The sequence below is a fragment of the Apostichopus japonicus genome, chromosome 8 (genome assembly GCF_037975245.1).
Source record: "Apostichopus japonicus isolate 1M-3 chromosome 8, ASM3797524v1, whole genome shotgun sequence".
NCBI classification, from domain to species: domain Eukaryota; kingdom Metazoa; phylum Echinodermata; class Holothuroidea; order Aspidochirotida; family Stichopodidae; genus Apostichopus; species Apostichopus japonicus.
Genome location: NC_092568.1, coordinates 25765594 through 25783072, shown reverse-complemented (window position 1 = coordinate 25783072; position 17479 = coordinate 25765594). Strand labels below are relative to the sequence as shown.

Genomic DNA, 17479 nt, shown 5'->3' with positions numbered 1-17479 from the left:
CTTCACGCTTTGTGTTAACGAACCCAATTCTACCTTACCGTTGTATGTACAAGCAGTAAATATGAACCCTTTTTTTCACAGGTATGAACGGAGTGACGATGCAAATAGCGACACATTTAATTCAAAGGCACTTTAATTGTTCGCTGGTTTGCTGGTTCGCTGAAACTATCTACGGATGGCCATAAGCTAATTTCCAATTGCCAACAACCTCTCCTATTCTTCATGATGAGGCGTAACGCACATGTTATCTAATAGTAGGCTGGTCGGTTGGAGATACGATAGATTTTCACAGTTTGACTCCAAATGACATTAACTATTAAAACAATATGCTTTTCCTACTCAATTTGATACATCTACTCACCAAAGATGAGAATGGTCCAAGCTTCCTTCTTGAGATATCGTGTTACAAGCGGAAGCTGGTCACTTCGCCCAACAACCATTTCGCCCAACTGCCATTTCGCCCAACCATACCATTTCGCCCAACCTTGTTGGTCATTTCGCCCAACCAGCATGGTCATTTCGCCCAACCTTGCTGGTCATTTGACCAACATTGATGAAATATTATCCTTTAATATTGGTCAATTTAATAAGGAAACGTTCGGGAATTGTTAACGTTGCGGGATACGAACCGAATATTAAGGGAACTTGAAGTCCTGGTTACAGTCGGTAGGATGGATCAGTGTTTCAAAGGTTAGGTTTGATAGGTTTCTATGGAGATCGATTCCCTTTTTTTTGTATAATAATATAACTTCCATTGTATGAGTAACCGCCATAGTGTAATAATAATATAACTCAAAATAAATCAAATTGAACAAGTCAAATAGAAAAAGTGATTTTATTCACACCGATTCCCCTTTGTTTGTATCATAAAATAACCTTGATAATTTGTCAATACTACATATGGTAACCGCCTAAAGTAGTGTAATCCTCCCATTATACCCGAAATTACTGCTCAGACTCCGATCGATATCGAACGGACATCACTTTATTTACCTACCATGAATTAATATAACCCCAAAAAAATCAAATTGAACTAGTGAAATAGAAAAAGTGATATTATTATGACTGAATATGAGTAAAAAAATGGTTGGGCGAAATGACCATGCTGGTTGGGCGAAATGACCATGCTGTTTGGGCGAAATGACCATGCTGGTGGGGCGAAATGACCATGCTGGTTGGGCGAAATGACCATTGGGCGAAATGTCAGTTGGGCGAAATGGTTGTTGAACGAAGTGACCAGAAAGCTTACAAGCGAGGTGTTACACACACACACACTCATCCGCCAGCATTGCTGCAAAGGTTTCGATTATCATCGAAACCAAAAATGATCTTTCGTGGCCTGAAATGACACTCAAAATTGTAAAATATGATCGCTTAACTCATATGAGCCTCACACGAAATTTCATCCAAATCGAATGAAAATGACGAAACGGCAGTCGTTCAAACGGGTGTCAAAGTGACAGAATGTCGGCAAAATCGCGCACTAGCTATATATATGTATATACCTCAGCTGAGAGCTTTCAGCTGAGCTAACAAACATACCGTCGAACGATTCCGTCAAACTTAAAGTTGAGGGGTTGAGGTAGAGATGCTGGCTTATAGAGAGGGGGTCGGGTTGTATGGTAGGAAGAGCCTGGACAGACTAGGACCATGTTTATATGTTTATATCTCGGCAAATTTACCTAACTATAGGCTGCTGCATTTGCGAACTTACATGGTGAAGATATGCGCGGTTAGATTATTTGACAAAAGTTTGAACTAATCGACTCAAATTGTCAACAATGATGTTCTCAGATATCGCATCAATGATATGCATATAGGCTTAAGATTGATGAATCTTATACAATAGAATTGTAATTAGTCACCCTAGTATATAATGGTATCATCAATGTTAAGGAATTCCATCTCGACAAACCGATCACCAATATACCTTACAGCCTGAATAGATCATCGACATGATGAAACTTCATGTTCCAGACATTTTATTGACAAGCAGCAAGTTTTACATTTTAACTTTTATTTTCCGGGATGAAGGGAGGGGCTGGGTAAGGGTGCTTCATCCACAGCGACCCTCTTGGTCCAAGTGCATATCATAAAGTTATATCATACAAATACTCTACAATGATATATGGGGGCGAAACTCGCACGTCATTTCAGCTCATAATATAAACAGTAATGCAGAAGTAGTATAAGTTTAACATGTATAGCACAATGACATCCTGCCATCGTAAATTTATTTCCTCAATCTGGAATATCCCTATCTTGTTTTCACCATATTTATGTAATACACCAAGTTACATATAAAGCTCGATTGAGGAAGTTGGGATCCGAGTAACACATGAGTTGCAAATTTAACGCTAACGCACTGACGTCAGATGCACGCACAAAGTATATCGACTGGGCTGATCCAATATACATTAAACAAGCTTAGTAGTAATATTTATAGACAATTTTATTAGTTGCGTTTATTAAATGCCTCTGTTCTTCTTTCACTTTCCTTCCTTCAGTGGAATTTATAAAGACTTCAGCATAATAATAATAATAATGGACATGTAAAAGCAAATCGAGTCACCTTCTTCATTTTTCTTTACACTGGACGTGTTTAAAGAAGTTGCAGGATACCTATTTTGTTTGATAGGATCTAGACATGATGGAAAATAAAGTCAATCTAACGTGGAGTTTGATTTTGATTTTAATTGGAAGAGTTTCCTCTGGGAACATGACGTGTGCAGACATTTGGAATTGTCGATGGACAGAGAGGCTGGATCCATCTGTTAATCACGAAGGTTACTGTGTGCTCTGGGAGCAAGATGATCCATTCTTCAGGGCTTCTTTGCCTCCTCCATTTGATGGAGGGATAGATATTGACGTCAGATGTTCACGTAGGACCCACACTCCAGATACACAACTCTTTGAGTGTATGAAAAACATGACCGATACGAGCCTGGTAACCATAGAAAGGTTAACAATCTATGCATGTAATTATCTCGAAATACACGAAAGCGATTTAGCCGCGTTTCCTTCTCTGTCTACCCTCGAGATTCGGTATGGATCGCTCGGTTACATCTCACCACGGGCTCTCTGCGGTTCGATTAGTTTGTCTTTTCTCGACTTTTACGTAGATGCCATTGCCGACAATATCACTTCTCCCTATCCGGAGGCTTTCATTGGAAACACGTGCAACAACGATCAAACATTGGCAGCGGGAAATTTACACAGTGGAGAAACATTCCTCCCCATGCTGCAAGAAATGAGCCTATCCAATTTTCAATTTTCTGAACCAATTCCTGAGAACGCCTTCCAAAATCTTCTTCATCTTCAGATTCTGCAACTTTCATTCATATCATTTAGTAGTAACGAGACATTCATGAGCTTAGATGTTTTATCTAACCTTGAATCTCTTCAGATAAATCATCCAACAAGCTATATTAACTTAGACTTCTTTTTCGGGAATGTTCTGCCAAAACTACAAAACTTAAAAAAATTATGGTTATTGGAGACGAATATTAAAACTCTCAGTCCGGTCAGAGATGTATTTTCGAATAATCCATTAATTGAAGAGATAAGTTTTTTTTGGAATAAATTATCGTTTATCCATGAATTAACTTTCAGGAATCTATCAAATTTACGATCTTTGGATCTAGCTGTCAACAAGAATCTAACAAGTTTACAACACGATTTTCTTCGTGGGCTCATTAACCTTGAAGAATTAATTCTGAAAGACTGCTCATTGAAAAGCTTAAACGAGGTTGATTTCTCAGACGTAACGAGCCTTAAAACTCTCAGTGCGGAAGAAAATGATATCACAGAGATTCCAAATATATTTTCAAACTTCCCTGAGCAAGAAGTCGTTCTCTCTCGAATTCAGACCATAAAGCTACAAAGCAATAATATCAAGTGTGTAAAACTATTCACTTTTAGTAATTTAGCTCATTTAAGTGAGATTGATTTATCGCTAAATTTGATCTCCTCTGTGGATGATAAAGCATTTTACAACTTAGAGAACATTGAGAGCATTAATCTTGCAGGAAACAGGCTGGCGGTTATATCACCGAAATCTCTCTTTAACTTGCAAGGATTGTACTTGCTTGACTTGAAAGATAATATGTTAACATATTTTCCAACCTTTCCATGTAATGTTAACTCGCGACTTGGATTGAATGGTCTACCTTCTATACGAGTTTTAACCGATCTTCGACGAAACAATTTGCAGTGCGACTGCAGTATGTTTGAATTTTTGTATCATTTCATCGCGTTTGGTTTTACAGAAGGATGTTCTTTGCCGTCACTTTATGATAGAGAAAAATACTGGCCAGGAGTCCATTACTTGGTGAATCAAAGGTTCCATCAAGCTGAACTCCTATGTTTCAATCCTGGGGGTGTCTTTTACATTAAAGACATTTTGGATAAACCATCCTTATTCTTGAGTGATATCTCAAATACTTCGTATTTCAGTTGCCCGCGTGGCTGTCGCTGCATTAGGGCATGTCAAGCGTCGGTGAATATAGTGAGTTGTCGCAATCAGAGTTTCACAGACATTCCCTCCGATCTTGATGAAAGTACGGAGTACCTTTTCCTTCAGAATAACCGTATAGAATCAATCCCCAAATCATCTCTTGATGTTGTTCCTAATTTACAATACCTTAATTTACACGACAACAGAGTCAATCACATCGAGAAAGGAAGCTTGGATCAACTACTTGACGTTGACCTAAGTGACAACCGGCTGACAGAACTTCCACGCGGAACGATGATGTCTTTATCTCTTAAGTATCTCAACTTTTCAAAAAATGATATATCCAGTTTGTATGCTGCTAGTTTCGCCGGTTTACCATTTTTAGAAATTCTGGATTTGAGTCATAACGAAATTACCGTCTTCCCTTCTGGTTTGTTTGACAATTTAACCAAATTAACATCTGTTTTCATAGGAGGAAACCCATTGAATTGTACTTGTGATATGCTCTACCTGTCAAAGTGGTACAGACAGGCCTCTTTTAAGCCCAATGGAACCAGACCTGATACAGATTTTGGTCAAATAGAGTGTGTCCCTTTCGCGAATGGAACCCAGTTATCAAAATGGATTGATGACCACGAAACATCTTGTTTATCGGTATCTGAAGAACCAGTCGTGGTAACTGGAAGCAATTCTGCTCTGGTATCGGTTCTGTTAATTATAATTACAATACTTACAGTGGTCTTTATCACCACTCTAGTCATTTACAGATACCATCTGGAATTTAGCGTCATGGTGTACGCTCGTACTGGTTTCAGATGCTTTCAGATTTCTCGGGAAGATGAATCATCGAAGGACTTTGATGCGTTCATATCATTTAGTAACCAAGACAACGATTTTGTATTAAATGACATTTTACCGAGACTAGAAAACCATTCTCCACCGTGGAAACTGTGTATTCATCACAGAGATTTCGCTGTTGGGGAATCCATAGCAACGAACATACTCAACGCGATAGAGCGCAGTAAGCGCACTATAATCATTCTTTCGACACAATTCTTGGAAAGTGAATGGTGTTCCTATGAATTCAGGGCAGCTCATAGCCAAGCGCTGAGAGAACGCAGCCAAAAAATCCTTCTTGTTATGTTCAACGATGTAGATAAGAGTACCTTAGATAAAGAGCTTAGGGCATATATATCAGCAAATACCTATCTTAGAACAGACGATACCATGTTCTGGTCAAAGTTAAAATACGCCCTTCCAGAGCCGATTAATTCTACAGAGGAGTCTACTCTCTGAATACAAGGATCGTGTAATTTACATCTTTAGTCCCAAATACATCCGCAATATACAGTGACTGCATTTGTTCTCCCCCTAAATCCCGCAGTATAGTAATCACTCATGATTCATGAATCAGTCTCACATAAGAAATTAAATACACTATATGTGATGAATCTATATACTGTGTACATTGTTGAATAATTTGGACTTAAATGATGTTGTTGTTGTTTTTATCGAGAGAGGATATTACGAAGTGCGGTATAAAGTTACCAAGACAAGGATTATGAAGGGAAATATTGCATGTTTCAAAGTTTCAAATCATAAGCTTATCTCGACGCTTCTCTAGCTGAAGATGATATATTGTACTCGGGAATTGATATACTATAGACCTACACAGGTACATTGGGTATATCAAGTGCTACAAAAGAATAGTGGTTACCATGGTAATGACGTGACAGATCAAATGTATCGTTTTTGTGATTTTTAGTAAAGCTCTCCTTAACCAATAGACCGATATTTTACAAATTTGATACGAAGATTCTTCGTGATAGTGCCTTGTGCCTTGAAGATCTTCAAAATGAAAGGTCAGCGGTCAAAGGTCGAATGAAGCGAAACGTGCTTTTTTGCTATAATTACACCGTGCAGCTTTCAGCCTAGCATATATTATAACAATAAATGCATTAGGTTTAAAGATTATGATAATTGGAGCACTACAGAGTGCAGGCATGTTTACATTTTTTATATCATTTAGAAAGCTTATAATTTACCTTCAGTCAAATGCATTTACCAAGGTTTTGTCACTCTTCGGTGACTTTTGTAATGTTTGCACATTTAAGTTTTGTTTTGTCAGTGGTGCGGATTCTCAGAATACTACGATCATCTCCCAGCAGTATATATACCTGTGCCAGTACCTCCGTTTCATTCCCGACGTGCACAGGTTTCAAATCTGTGTGTGGTGAGGGGCGGGCGTGGGGGCTATGTTGAGAAGTGTAGTCTCACATATATTTAATTATACTGTATATACCTTTGAGTTCCTAGCTCTATTATGTAGTAAGAAGGAATGCATTTTGTGGTTTGTTTTTTATTACAGCTCTACTTCAGACTATTAATAGGTTAATCAGGTTGTATTGTTAGTGTGTTACCTTTAAGAAATCTTGTTTTCTATATATATATATATATATATATATATATATATATATATACATATATATATATATATATATATATATATATATATATATATATATATATATATATATATATATGTAATGTACAGTTTTTCCTCAGTCTCTGTTATACTATTCTAAAAAAGAATAAGTTGTGTGCAGCAACAGGCTGTAATATACTCAGCTGTCTCATGCGTATTCTCTAGCTAACTCTAACAGGCTAAACTTCCCCAACTGAGTCAGTCTCAGAAATAATAAGGGTCAAATGTTAATTTCTGAGGCATATTTAGTCTATAAATCAGGTCTAAACGAAAGGCTGTGTGACTAATTCCCTGTCGGAATGTTGTGTGAGTTTGCAGAGGGCAATCTCTTGAATCCGCGACCTTAAGGGCGTATTAGGCCGGAAGGAGTGCCCTAATTCTTCCGGGGCCTTGAAGAAAATCGCAACTGATCGTTTTCCCCAACTGACGGTGAAAATTGAAAAAGGATGAAGGTTGAATGTTAAAGAGGTGGTATGGTTGTTAAAACACGGGAAAAGTCGACTGGGATTTTCCTGTTTCATTTAGATATTAACTCTGAAAAGTAACGTTATTATTCGGGATGACGAGAATGACTGTAAAACTAATTCGATTTACCACCATAAATATTATGTGGAAATGAGATATTGGCCAAGCTAGAGAGATATGGAGAAATAACACTGCAGTGCGAGATCAGGGAACATATTTAAGTTATGTTTTTGCAAACGGATCTATATTTCCGTGGACTCAAGCGATAGTGCATCCAAGTAGCCTGTCGATGTGCTTTTGTGGCGCTGTTTAACGGCGAACAACTTTAATTAAAATAACACTTTCATGCACCCTCATTTACGTTCATTACGTAATCTAATCGCAGATTGCCAAGTGTCTTCAGTTTACATTAGTCAAGTTTTGCGAATTGGACACTAGACCGGTAATCAAACATCGGTTGAAAGATGGACGACGTAGACGATGGTGATCAAAAGGTAATTACATTCGGTTCCTTTAGAGTAAATTTATTCTGCCTAAATGATAGAGGCTAGCCTAAGGCTAAAAAGTCAGAGGCGCTCCCAAATTGTGGATTTATATTATTACTGTATAGGCTGCAACTGTGTACTAGGCCTATAGGCCATGTTTAGCTTTCCCTGTCAAGATTGTGGTGATCAATCATGTATAGGTGTGTTGAAAACGATTTTGTTTCGACAGTGTTACATATAGTGATGAGTACTAAATGTGTAAGTTTTTTCTAGGTTTTTATTCTGTGAAAACAGTGATGTTTTGGCATGTCAAAAAGATCTTTAGAAAATCAGAACAATATACCAGTAGTAGTAGTAGTAGGCTGGCACTGGTACTAGTTCAATATGTTTTCATCGCAAAAATTGAAATGATCCTGTTAAATTGAGACATATGATAACCATATGTAGTATGGATAAAAGTTGCCCATTGGCATCACTTTATTCATGTTTACAACTATTGGTAGTCATTATTTATATACTTTAATGCATATTGTAGCAGCAGGTCAGTTTCAACACTACCCTCTCTCTGTTAAATTGATTCTCTTTCATTCAGTCCATGTTCAAAGACTTCTTCAACCGTCCTTGCATGAGGACAGCATTTTTATATGGCATTGGTGGCGGACTGGGAACAGGAATGGCTGTCTTTTTATTTACAAGTAAGTGATGGATTGTCCTTTGTCTCTGTGAGGTAGTAAAACTACATTTGTCATTTACCATTTTACCTACACCTCCGGCATACCTAAGTTTAAATGTCAAGTTCAATTATTTTTTTAAAGCTTTGCCGTTTTCAGAATGGGTGCTTAAGTAATGCTTACTGGTGATCTATAGAGTTTGACATATACTTTTCTCATTAGGTTTAGCAAATATTTAGATTTTCTGTCTACATCATCTTGATTTTTATGTTTCATTCACTTTAGTTACCTTATTCCCCCCTCCCCAACTGACCACTTTACCTGGTCGAATTTGTTAGAATTCTTTACAAATTTGTTTGGAGAGCGGAAGAAATGGAAAAGAGCAAACGGAGGGGATGAAGAAGTAACCTGCAAGAAAATAGTGATTACCTTAAAATTGTAAATATAACTTTATAATTCAAGTTTGAAAGTAACATCGTGAATGTTTCTTTTTCCCGTTTTTAATTTCACCCCAGGTCGGGTCAAGAGGTCAGCTGATGTTGGAGTCAGTGTTTTCACAGCCATTACTTTGTTTTCATTGTAAGTCTTATGAATTTTCTTTGCATTTAATAGTGAACTTGTGCATCGGAAATGTATGCATTTCTAAGCTGCAAAGAATTACGTTAAATTTTAAGAAAGAAATACTTACAGTACCTTGGAATCTCTCACTTCAAAAGTTTGTCAATTTGTAGGTGTGCTGTAAGTGAACATTGCTGTTATCATGTAAGGGATTTTTAGGGGTAATTATTACTTCTGTTTTCCAGATAAATAAATATATTTGTTTTTTTTCCAGATCATATACATTCTTTTCTTAATTTGCAGTGTTAAATGTCGATATGACAGATCCAAGATGAAGCAGAAACAGAAGAGATACCTAGAACTTCAGGGCATTGAAACCAAAGATGTGTAAAGTAGCATGCAATTTAATTATGATGGCGATATACACCATGATGAAGTGGAGACGTGGCACCGTTTGGTCCCTGAACTGAGCAGCGGTAAAGAGGATATATTGAGAAGAAATCAATACCGATAAAGGGGAATTTCCTTCTAAATAAGACGCTTTATTTAAATGTGAAAATTGTTTCCACAGCAGCCACATCTTCCATCTTGGATTTTAAGCTTGGAACCTTTTCAACTGACTAGTATTACCGTGCAAATGAGCCGTAAAGTAGGAGGCAACTTACTGAGGGAGGGGGGAGTTAAGATGTCAAGTCATTTACTTTGTCTGTTATCATGTCTAGAAATTTTTCCTTAAACAAATGATTGAATGGTAATTAATTATCCTTACTTCAGGCAAATTGTCCTTCTTTGAAAGTTCTGGTAATGAATGATAGATCTGGTAAAGAATGACAGGCAATTGTTTGAGTTGTTGATAGTCCAACCAAAACAATAACTTCAGTGCAGGTATTGTTTCTATATTGCAATTTACAATTGTTCACATTTAGCACTTCTGCTAAAATGTCTGGTAAACTCATTTAAGGTGGTTTTGTTGAGAGTTTTCTTTCTTGATGCCTCAGAGTAGATGACTCGATGGCATGTGTGATTAATTAAGAAGTCCTACCACCATTCTTGGTACAGGTACAGAAATACCTCTGCACTATGGAAAGTGGTGTGAAAAAATGGAACTTGCCTTTGTGGACATTACATTTAATGTCTCAATATTCTGCAACATATCAAATGAATTTTGTGTCATAAATAAAAGTCATAAATAAAAGAAGAAGACAGTACTCAGTTTGATATTTCAACTTTAATTACTCCCAAGTCGATCTTTGTATCTTCATTCAATGGAAACAAGAGAGACTGAACCTTACAGAAGTCTCATGTGTGTTTACGACAATAGCCTAGATGGCCTTCTTACATTTCCACTTGTTTCTCATAAAATACATTATAAGTCTAATTGTTTGTTGTTGCAAAATTCATAACTGCTGAGTGAGGCTTCTAGTTCATGAGTAGTAGAATTGTCATTTCTAACCCAATGTTTTACTGCAAGTGCATTCAGATCGTCTAATACTATCAATATTCAGTTCATTTCATTACCATGAAAATTCATTGAGGTATGAATCATGCAATACTTGTCTATATTATTATATTACGACAATCTGTTATCTGTAATATAATTTCACATTGGTCTTGAAAGAGAACGAATATTTTATGAAAACAATCAGTTCTATTTGGGTCTGTTTTTCTGATTTCTTTTGTCCAAAGTAATAGCTCCCAGGACATCTGATGCACAACCACTAGTCAAATGTATCAAGTTACCTGGAAACAAATGCCTCAACGTTCTTACACAGAATAGGATGCAAAATATTGGTGTTGTGTATAGATAAACACAAATCAATTTGTCTGACCATTTATTTGAAAAGAGATTGTGTAGTTCATCAAGTTGTTTTTTTTCTTTAAAAGATGTATGTAGAATTACTTAATGATATTTCCAAAGTTATTTCCAAAAATTAATGATGATATTTCCAAAGGTGACAGAAATGTGCAAACACCTATGTGTACGCTGCAACATTGAATTTACTAAAACACGCTGGCATTAATTTAGTATGCACTGGATAGGCTTGTGCACCTTACCAGTCTACCCTGCATATTGGTCAATCTATATGCAATGAAAATTTGGTTCGGTCTGGCCCTTATTTCCAGCCATATATTTTCGCTGGCCATTATAAAAGATTGATTGAGAATCCCCTGACCTAAACACTAATTGTTTCATATCTCGCTATTTTGAGTCATTGTAAATTAATTTTAGTACTTTCACCTTCTTCTCATGACTGGGATTTATTTATAACCGTGATCTTCTATCCACCAAATCCACCCAGTTTATAGTAGAGCCATTCTCTTGAATAGTTGTAACTTGTACGATTGCACCCCTTGGATGGAAATCAAAGCAACCTACTTTATTTATCTAGTATATCTAAATTCTGTGAAACAAAGGTAAATTCTACCTTTGAGTTTTGGGGTTCAAATTTAATATGAACCACTGCTCTTTTTTTGTTGTTGCTTGTATGGTGCAACTTTACTTGAAACTGTCTTTAACTTAGATATGACACACCCATGTTGGAAAGGAGGGGGGGGGAGGAGGAGGGAACAGGCATCTTCTACCAGCAAGGTTTATAAACCTCTAAACTTGTATCCTTATATTAATGAGCTCTACACTCTCTCAACAGGAACACAGTACATATGTCATCCATTCAAGTTGATAAAACGGATACGTTTCGTCAGCCATCCCTCGAGATTCACCATTCGGTGCATTAATTCAGTCCAAGACTCAATCACTGATAGATGGGCACAATGCTTCAGTTGTGATCGTCCCATGTATCGCCTGGACAATTAGCTGAAAGGTCTTCAGTGTCTGTGTGAACAATTCAAGAGATATATAACTCATCATCTCATAACTCATAACAGGACAAAATACAAAATATGAACAAAAAAATACAACAATCGAGAAATAAAAAAACCCATTTAAGCTGAGGATTATTATAACAAAAAAACTGAACATGGTAGCATCAACTGAAAAGTTTTCTATTTTTGTCAGACTATCAATTTGTCACTACTAAAAATGTTTTCTCAAAAGTAACATAAAATAGGCATTTCTGACCAGTGGCGGAGCTAGGGGTATTGGTCAAGGGGGCGAGAATGGTATGTAGGGGCACTTTCGACACTATCTAAGCGGAGCGCCACCACAGGTTGGCGCGGAACGATCACAAATTTTTTGAGTAAAGATACGTCCTAGATCGCCAGAAATGACCCTTTCCTGGCCTGGCTAATTTGCAGATATACGAAGAATAAATAGGTGTCATCGCCAACAAAATGTGACAAATGTCAATAGGTAGATGAGAGCGCAAAAAAAAAGGTAAATAATCGCGAAGTAAAGTAAAAAGTGGTAAAAAGCTGAAAAGGGCGCCAGCAGTCCAATTGAATCCGTCAGGGGGACATCCACCCCCTGACTGTATGGACGCTCCTCCACTGTTTCTGACTCTATTCCCAGGGAAATTTGAAGAAATAGCTAAAAAGGTAAGCCAGACCTTTTAGTATCATTATACTGCACAAACAATTGCCATATGCTACATTAAAATAGTAAGAAGTACCAGCAAATGATGTTCCACACCATACACAGTAGTAGTAAGTCATCCTTAGGTACTTGGTCAACTCCTGAAGCATCTCTTGGGGCTGAAATGTAAAAAAAAAAGAATGGCAAAAACTTATAGTTTTATGCAGATTGCATATAAAATGATGATGAAGATTCACGCCACTATATGGATTGAAGATTTCTTGCAATAAAATGAACATTTCAGCCAATTTTAGTGAGGAAAAACTATACAGTAATAACTTCCAATACATAATAATAATAAGTATTCATTCAGTCATTGGAGAGCAGCTGTGTCTACTTTGTGTTAACAAAGTGTTTACAAATTAAAATTTGTTACAAAATTTGTTTTTAAAGAGTTACACAATCCTACAGTAGGATGTCTAAACCAGTAATCTAAGGCAGGGTGGTAACAGTTGTTAATGACACAATAACACCCAATTGCACAAGTTATTTATATTTTAATTATCCTACATTTCTTGAAATACATCAGGTATATGTTAGGGCTCTACTGTAGGTTAAGTGTTGATATTTATTTTGAAAAAGTAATATAATTGTAGTGCACATCTGTTTACAATTGAACAATTATTGGGTGAGAAACAAATTTATTGAGAGAAGCAATGCTGTGGCTGATCTTAGAAATAGTCAAATCATGTCTGTGTATGCATGCAGTACTGCAAAGTTGAATGCCCCCAATCAACTATAAAATGGTGCAGAGCTTCTGCAGAACACTTTAATATCAAAGAATAACACACCAAGCCGCACACAGTGACATACTTGGGAGTTGAAAATGTGAAAACGGAAGCAGATCTTTCAAAAATGCTTCCTCCTCCATCCCACCTTTGCAGTCTCTCCACCTTTGCACCTCCTACAATGTCTGATGCACACCCTGGGGCCCCTAGCTTTCTCAGTGGTAAACAGTGTTTCTGAGCTACACTTCTCACATCTTCCCCTTACCCTCTCACCCCCCTTCCCGCCAACCATTTCTAGTGATACCCTTAATACTAAATGCAAGTGCAATGAACAGGTCTACATCATGCTGGACTCACAGATGGTTCCTCAGCTGTATCCAGCTCCTCCTCCTCCTTCTCTTTTTCCTCTTCTTCTTCTTCCTCTTCCTCCTCCTCTATATCTTCTTCCTTATCATGAGAACCAGCCTCTGATTGGTCAGTCTGTTCTTCGTCATCCTCCAACTTCTTCTCCACTGGCTTGGGAGGCCAGTACCAAGATACAGTTGGCATGTCAATTCCCTTCATGACACAAAGAAAAGAGGGAAAAGGAAAGATGAACTGGTAATGCAGAAAAATACAATAGATTCAATGATGTACTAGGTTGACTTGAATGTGTAGCACCTGAACACAAAGAATTCACGTTGCCATGCTTATAGATGTGACTAATTTCTATACTTAATTTTTCCAAAACTCCTTTTTTTCTATTTCTATGAATGTTGAGTGACTTGATAATTCCTCCAGTACTCTGGCTCACCTCCACTCCATCAAGGTAATGACAAGTCTTTTGACTGTTATGGAGATCTTTCCAGACAAGCTTATCTTCAAATTTGGATTTCATCCTTTGCCTGAAGTCTCCTTTCAGCTGACCCATCAGTTTCTGCCTCTTCCTCATAGCCTCCACCTCTAAGCGCTCCCTTATTTGCTGTTTACGCTTCATCTCAGCTACACGTCCTAATCCACCACGATCTTTGAGAGAAATCAGCAGAAAAGTAAAGTAATTATTAATCAAATCTGCTAAAACCTTGGAAGCCAGCTTTTTGAACATAAAAGGAGTACACTTTCATAAACACCAACATAGCTGGACATAAATGTCAGTACAGAAGACCAAAATGTCATCACAAAAATGTGTTATAAATCCTCATAAAATAATATTTTCCAATTTTAAGGCCCACCCACCCAGGATCTTCTATGAGGGCTAGGCCATGACCTGAGCCACTCACTCCCTCAGATTTGATGCTGAAAATGTACTAATAGCTAGCTTGGACTATGTACTTGATGTTCAAGGTGACAACCAAATTGATGTAGGTCAGCAGGCTCCACAAACCTATAGGTAAATATTCAGACTACAGGAATAATCCTGCAACCAATTAAAACCTGGTCCCAACCCATGGTGGCGCTGGACGCTGGCATAAATCACTACAATCTTCATAAAGAAATATTATTTTAACAGCAATTTTAAACAATGCATAATTGGAATGGTCTTATAAGAAAATAAAGCTTTGTGCACAGGTGTCCAGAATGTCTATTAAACCGTGAAAGAAATAAAGAACACTATTAAATTGAGTCTAAAACAGAATCTGTAACTAAAAGTAGTGGCAAAATATATTGAAAAAAAAAACAACAACAAATGGGCTCATCATTTTGACCTTAGTTAAATACATGAGCAATATTGAAGATCTGCAGCGAGCAAATAAGAGAAAGAAACATTTACCTGCTTTGACTTCAATGGGAACAGGCTCAGCCCTTCCGGTTCCTACAGGAGATAACAACATAGCAGGATTAGCTGCAAATCATTGAAATGAGGTTAAATCATTACTTAGAGATGACTTACTCCACAATACACCCAACAATCATCACTCTGACCTAACAGAATTCTTCTTTTTTTTTGGGGGGGGGGGAGAGAGGAAGGGATGCATCCTCTAAAATATTAAATTGGCTGATGATGATGAAAATATATAACATTTCCTCTTCTAGCCTTCCCTCCCTGTCATGGTACCTTCAAATTTACAGTACATATGTCTGTGGTTCTACGTAAACCATTTAGAAATGTACTCCGTGAAAATTCTTCCCTTAACTTTACTCCATACTTAAAGTTTACATGAATGTCAAAGTATGTTACCTTGTTTTCCTAGACCCATTCCTTTCTTGTAGCCCATTTTCTGGAGCATGGCGAATCCTTTATTGTCCGATGTCAAAGCATTCTTCAGTCCTTTCTCTCTTTCTTCCTGTTCTCTCTGTTTCAGAGGTTTAAACTTGTTTTTGACACTGGCAGCTTTGTGCTTCTTTTCTTGTTCATTTCTCTTGGAGAGTTTACCCCATGCTAGCCCTGGTCGGACTGATTCACTAGGAGAACCCAAAAAAAAATGGATGCATTCATACACTTCTTCTTATAGTGGAGAAGGCCTAGTGCTCATTACATGGTTATAAACTTTAAGTATTTCAGTTTAGCACATAACATTTATGTTTTGGGTTTCAAGATAATTATGTTATTGGTGTTGGATATCACTACATGGAAGTAGACCTCTTACATATGTGGTGGCAAAATCACCTACTGAAGATAGGTGTTCTAAAATGTCTGAATGTATAATATTTGCATGAATGCACCTAAATCACAAAACTTAACCTGCCAGCATTTTGACTGCAAACTCACAAGGCAATTAATAGGACATTATAATGACTGACTGATGAAGTTGATTGTTTATCAAAATTGCAGAACATTTTCTGTTTCCATAGGTGAAACAGGGAAGTCAAAAGGTAGAGCTACGTATGCCCCTAACAAATTATGCCAGTTAATAATATTCTTGTCTTAAATAAACTATACTACTATAATATGTTCAGACACATGTAACTAGGATTACCCTATATCCAGATTCCTCCTGACATTGCTCCTTTTCTCTATCTTATGTGACCCTTTGGGTGGAATATAAAATTTAATAGAAATGTGCAGATCTTTGGATAATTCCAACAGTTGAAATAAATACAGTGGGAAAACGTTTCTGAAGAGTACTTGGCCATCTGGCTACTACAATTTGACAGGAAATGCAAATTATACACTCAAAGCAGAGTTGTTACACAATGTGACTCCCTGATAACATGAACCACACAAACTTAGTGTAAGTCTTCTTGTATGCATGGGGGCTGGGGCAAGTGTTCTTACTAACATATCCAGTAGCAGCTGATGAACAGTTATAGTGAATAAACAAAGCTGTGTTAATTTGTAAAATATATTGCATTGGGAACACCTTGTAAACAGACAAAATATGAGTGGGACCACAATTTGTTTGTGCTAGGAACACAGATGGTGTACTCTACAGTCTGGCATTTCCTGGAGAAACACTTGGCTAGGTGCAACTTAACTTGACAATGATGAAAACATCTATAGTAAATTTAGCGCTTCCAAATGAGGCCAAAACCATGTAAAACAATCTTGTTTTAGTATGTCAAGTAACTGGTTGTTGCCATTTCGCTAAACAGGTTCTAGCTCTATATTACTAACGCATAGCTCATACACACAATACGATATGAATATCTGAAGTCAAAATTCATAAGAGCACTATACTAATTGAAGCGATTAAGTGTCTCATGTACAAACCAAACTAACGTTTGAGATAGAAAATTGTCGGACATATAATCTTCCTCTTCGTCTTCAGCCATTTTGATAATCTAAATCGTACTGAAACGTAGGAAAGAAATCTTCGAAATTGTCTTCAGTGACACTACATTACTAACACAGGTCCCATACAAGCTTGACGGCAACCTTGCGCCTCATTATACATTCAATCTAGACGGTCTAACTCATCTCTCTTTTTTTTATACAATTTTTCTGTGGTAAATAGACCCGCAGCAATGACGATTGTATTTATAGCCAGACTTTTGACCTAATCACAGAGTTCGCGGAAATGAAGTGAGCCACAATAACATATATCAATTAGCCAACACATTTCCTCTAATATATATATATATATACATATATATATATATATATATATATATATATATATATATATATATATATATATATATATATATATATATATATATATATATATATATATATATA

The 17479-nt window shown here is 36.9% G+C and overlaps 3 protein-coding genes across 4 annotated transcripts; 2 read left to right on the top strand and 1 right to left on the bottom strand.

Annotated features, from left to right (window-relative positions):
* Positions 1–2322: 2322 nt before the first annotated feature.
* On the top strand, positions 2323–6897 carry LOC139971286 (uncharacterized). Its single transcript, XM_071977610.1, has one exon. The coding sequence runs from the start codon at positions 2648–2650 to the stop codon at positions 5750–5752; it is 3105 nt and encodes a 1034-aa protein (XP_071833711.1). The 5' UTR covers positions 2323–2647; the 3' UTR covers positions 5753–6897.
* An 844-nt stretch (positions 6898–7741) lies between these two features.
* Positions 7742–10762, top strand: LOC139971288 (cytochrome c oxidase assembly protein COX20, mitochondrial-like). The gene is made up of 4 exons (XM_071977613.1): positions 7742–7900; positions 8484–8586; positions 9078–9141; positions 9424–10762. The coding sequence occupies exons 1-4, from the start codon at positions 7871–7873 to the stop codon at positions 9509–9511; spliced, it is 285 nt and encodes a 94-aa protein (XP_071833714.1). The 5' UTR covers positions 7742–7870; the 3' UTR covers positions 9512–10762.
* Positions 10174–17234, bottom strand: LOC139971287 (G patch domain-containing protein 11-like). Of its 2 annotated transcripts, none has more exons than XM_071977611.1 (7): positions 17012–17234; positions 15539–15762; positions 15131–15172; positions 14174–14385; positions 13738–13938; positions 12690–12771; positions 10174–11953 (listed from the first exon to the last, which is right to left on the bottom strand). In XM_071977611.1, exons 1-7 carry the CDS (start codon positions 17071–17073, stop codon positions 11898–11900), a joined length of 879 nt encoding a protein of 292 aa, XP_071833712.1. In that variant the 5' UTR covers positions 17074–17234; the 3' UTR covers positions 10174–11897. The 2 variants fall into 2 exon arrangements, with proteins under 2 accessions (XP_071833712.1, XP_071833713.1); XM_071977612.1 differs by having other exon boundaries at positions 17021–17217.
* Between the last annotated feature and the right edge of the window lie 245 nt (positions 17235–17479).

What these genes read in the sequence shown, in the direction of transcription:
- LOC139971288 (XM_071977613.1), top strand. Translation starts at nt 7,871, where the DNA reads ATGGACGACGTAGACGATGGTGATCAAAAG. An exon ending in GGCTGTCTTTTTATTTACAA is followed by an intron (nt 8,587 to 9,077) that starts GTAAGTGATGGA and finishes ATTTCACCCCAG; the next exon opens with GTCGGGTCAAGAGGTCAGCT. An exon ending in GCCATTACTTTGTTTTCATT is followed by an intron (nt 9,142 to 9,423) that starts GTAAGTCTTATG and finishes CTTAATTTGCAG; the next exon opens with TGTTAAATGTCGATATGACA.
- LOC139971287 (XM_071977611.1), bottom strand. Translation starts at nt 17,073, where the DNA reads ATGGCTGAAGACGAAGAGGAAGATTATATGTCCGACAATTTTCTATCT. An exon ending in AATGGGTCTAGGAAAACAAG is followed by an intron (nt 15,173 to 15,538) that starts GTAACATACTTT and finishes TATCTCCTGTAG; the next exon opens with GAACCGGAAGGGCTGAGCCT. An exon ending in ATACAGCTGAGGAACCATCT is followed by an intron (nt 12,772 to 13,737) that starts GTGAGTCCAGCA and finishes TTTACATTTCAG; the next exon opens with CCCCAAGAGATGCTTCAGGA.
- LOC139971286 (XM_071977610.1), top strand. Translation starts at nt 2,648, where the DNA reads ATGATGGAAAATAAAGTCAATCTAACGTGGAGTTTGATTTTGATTTTA.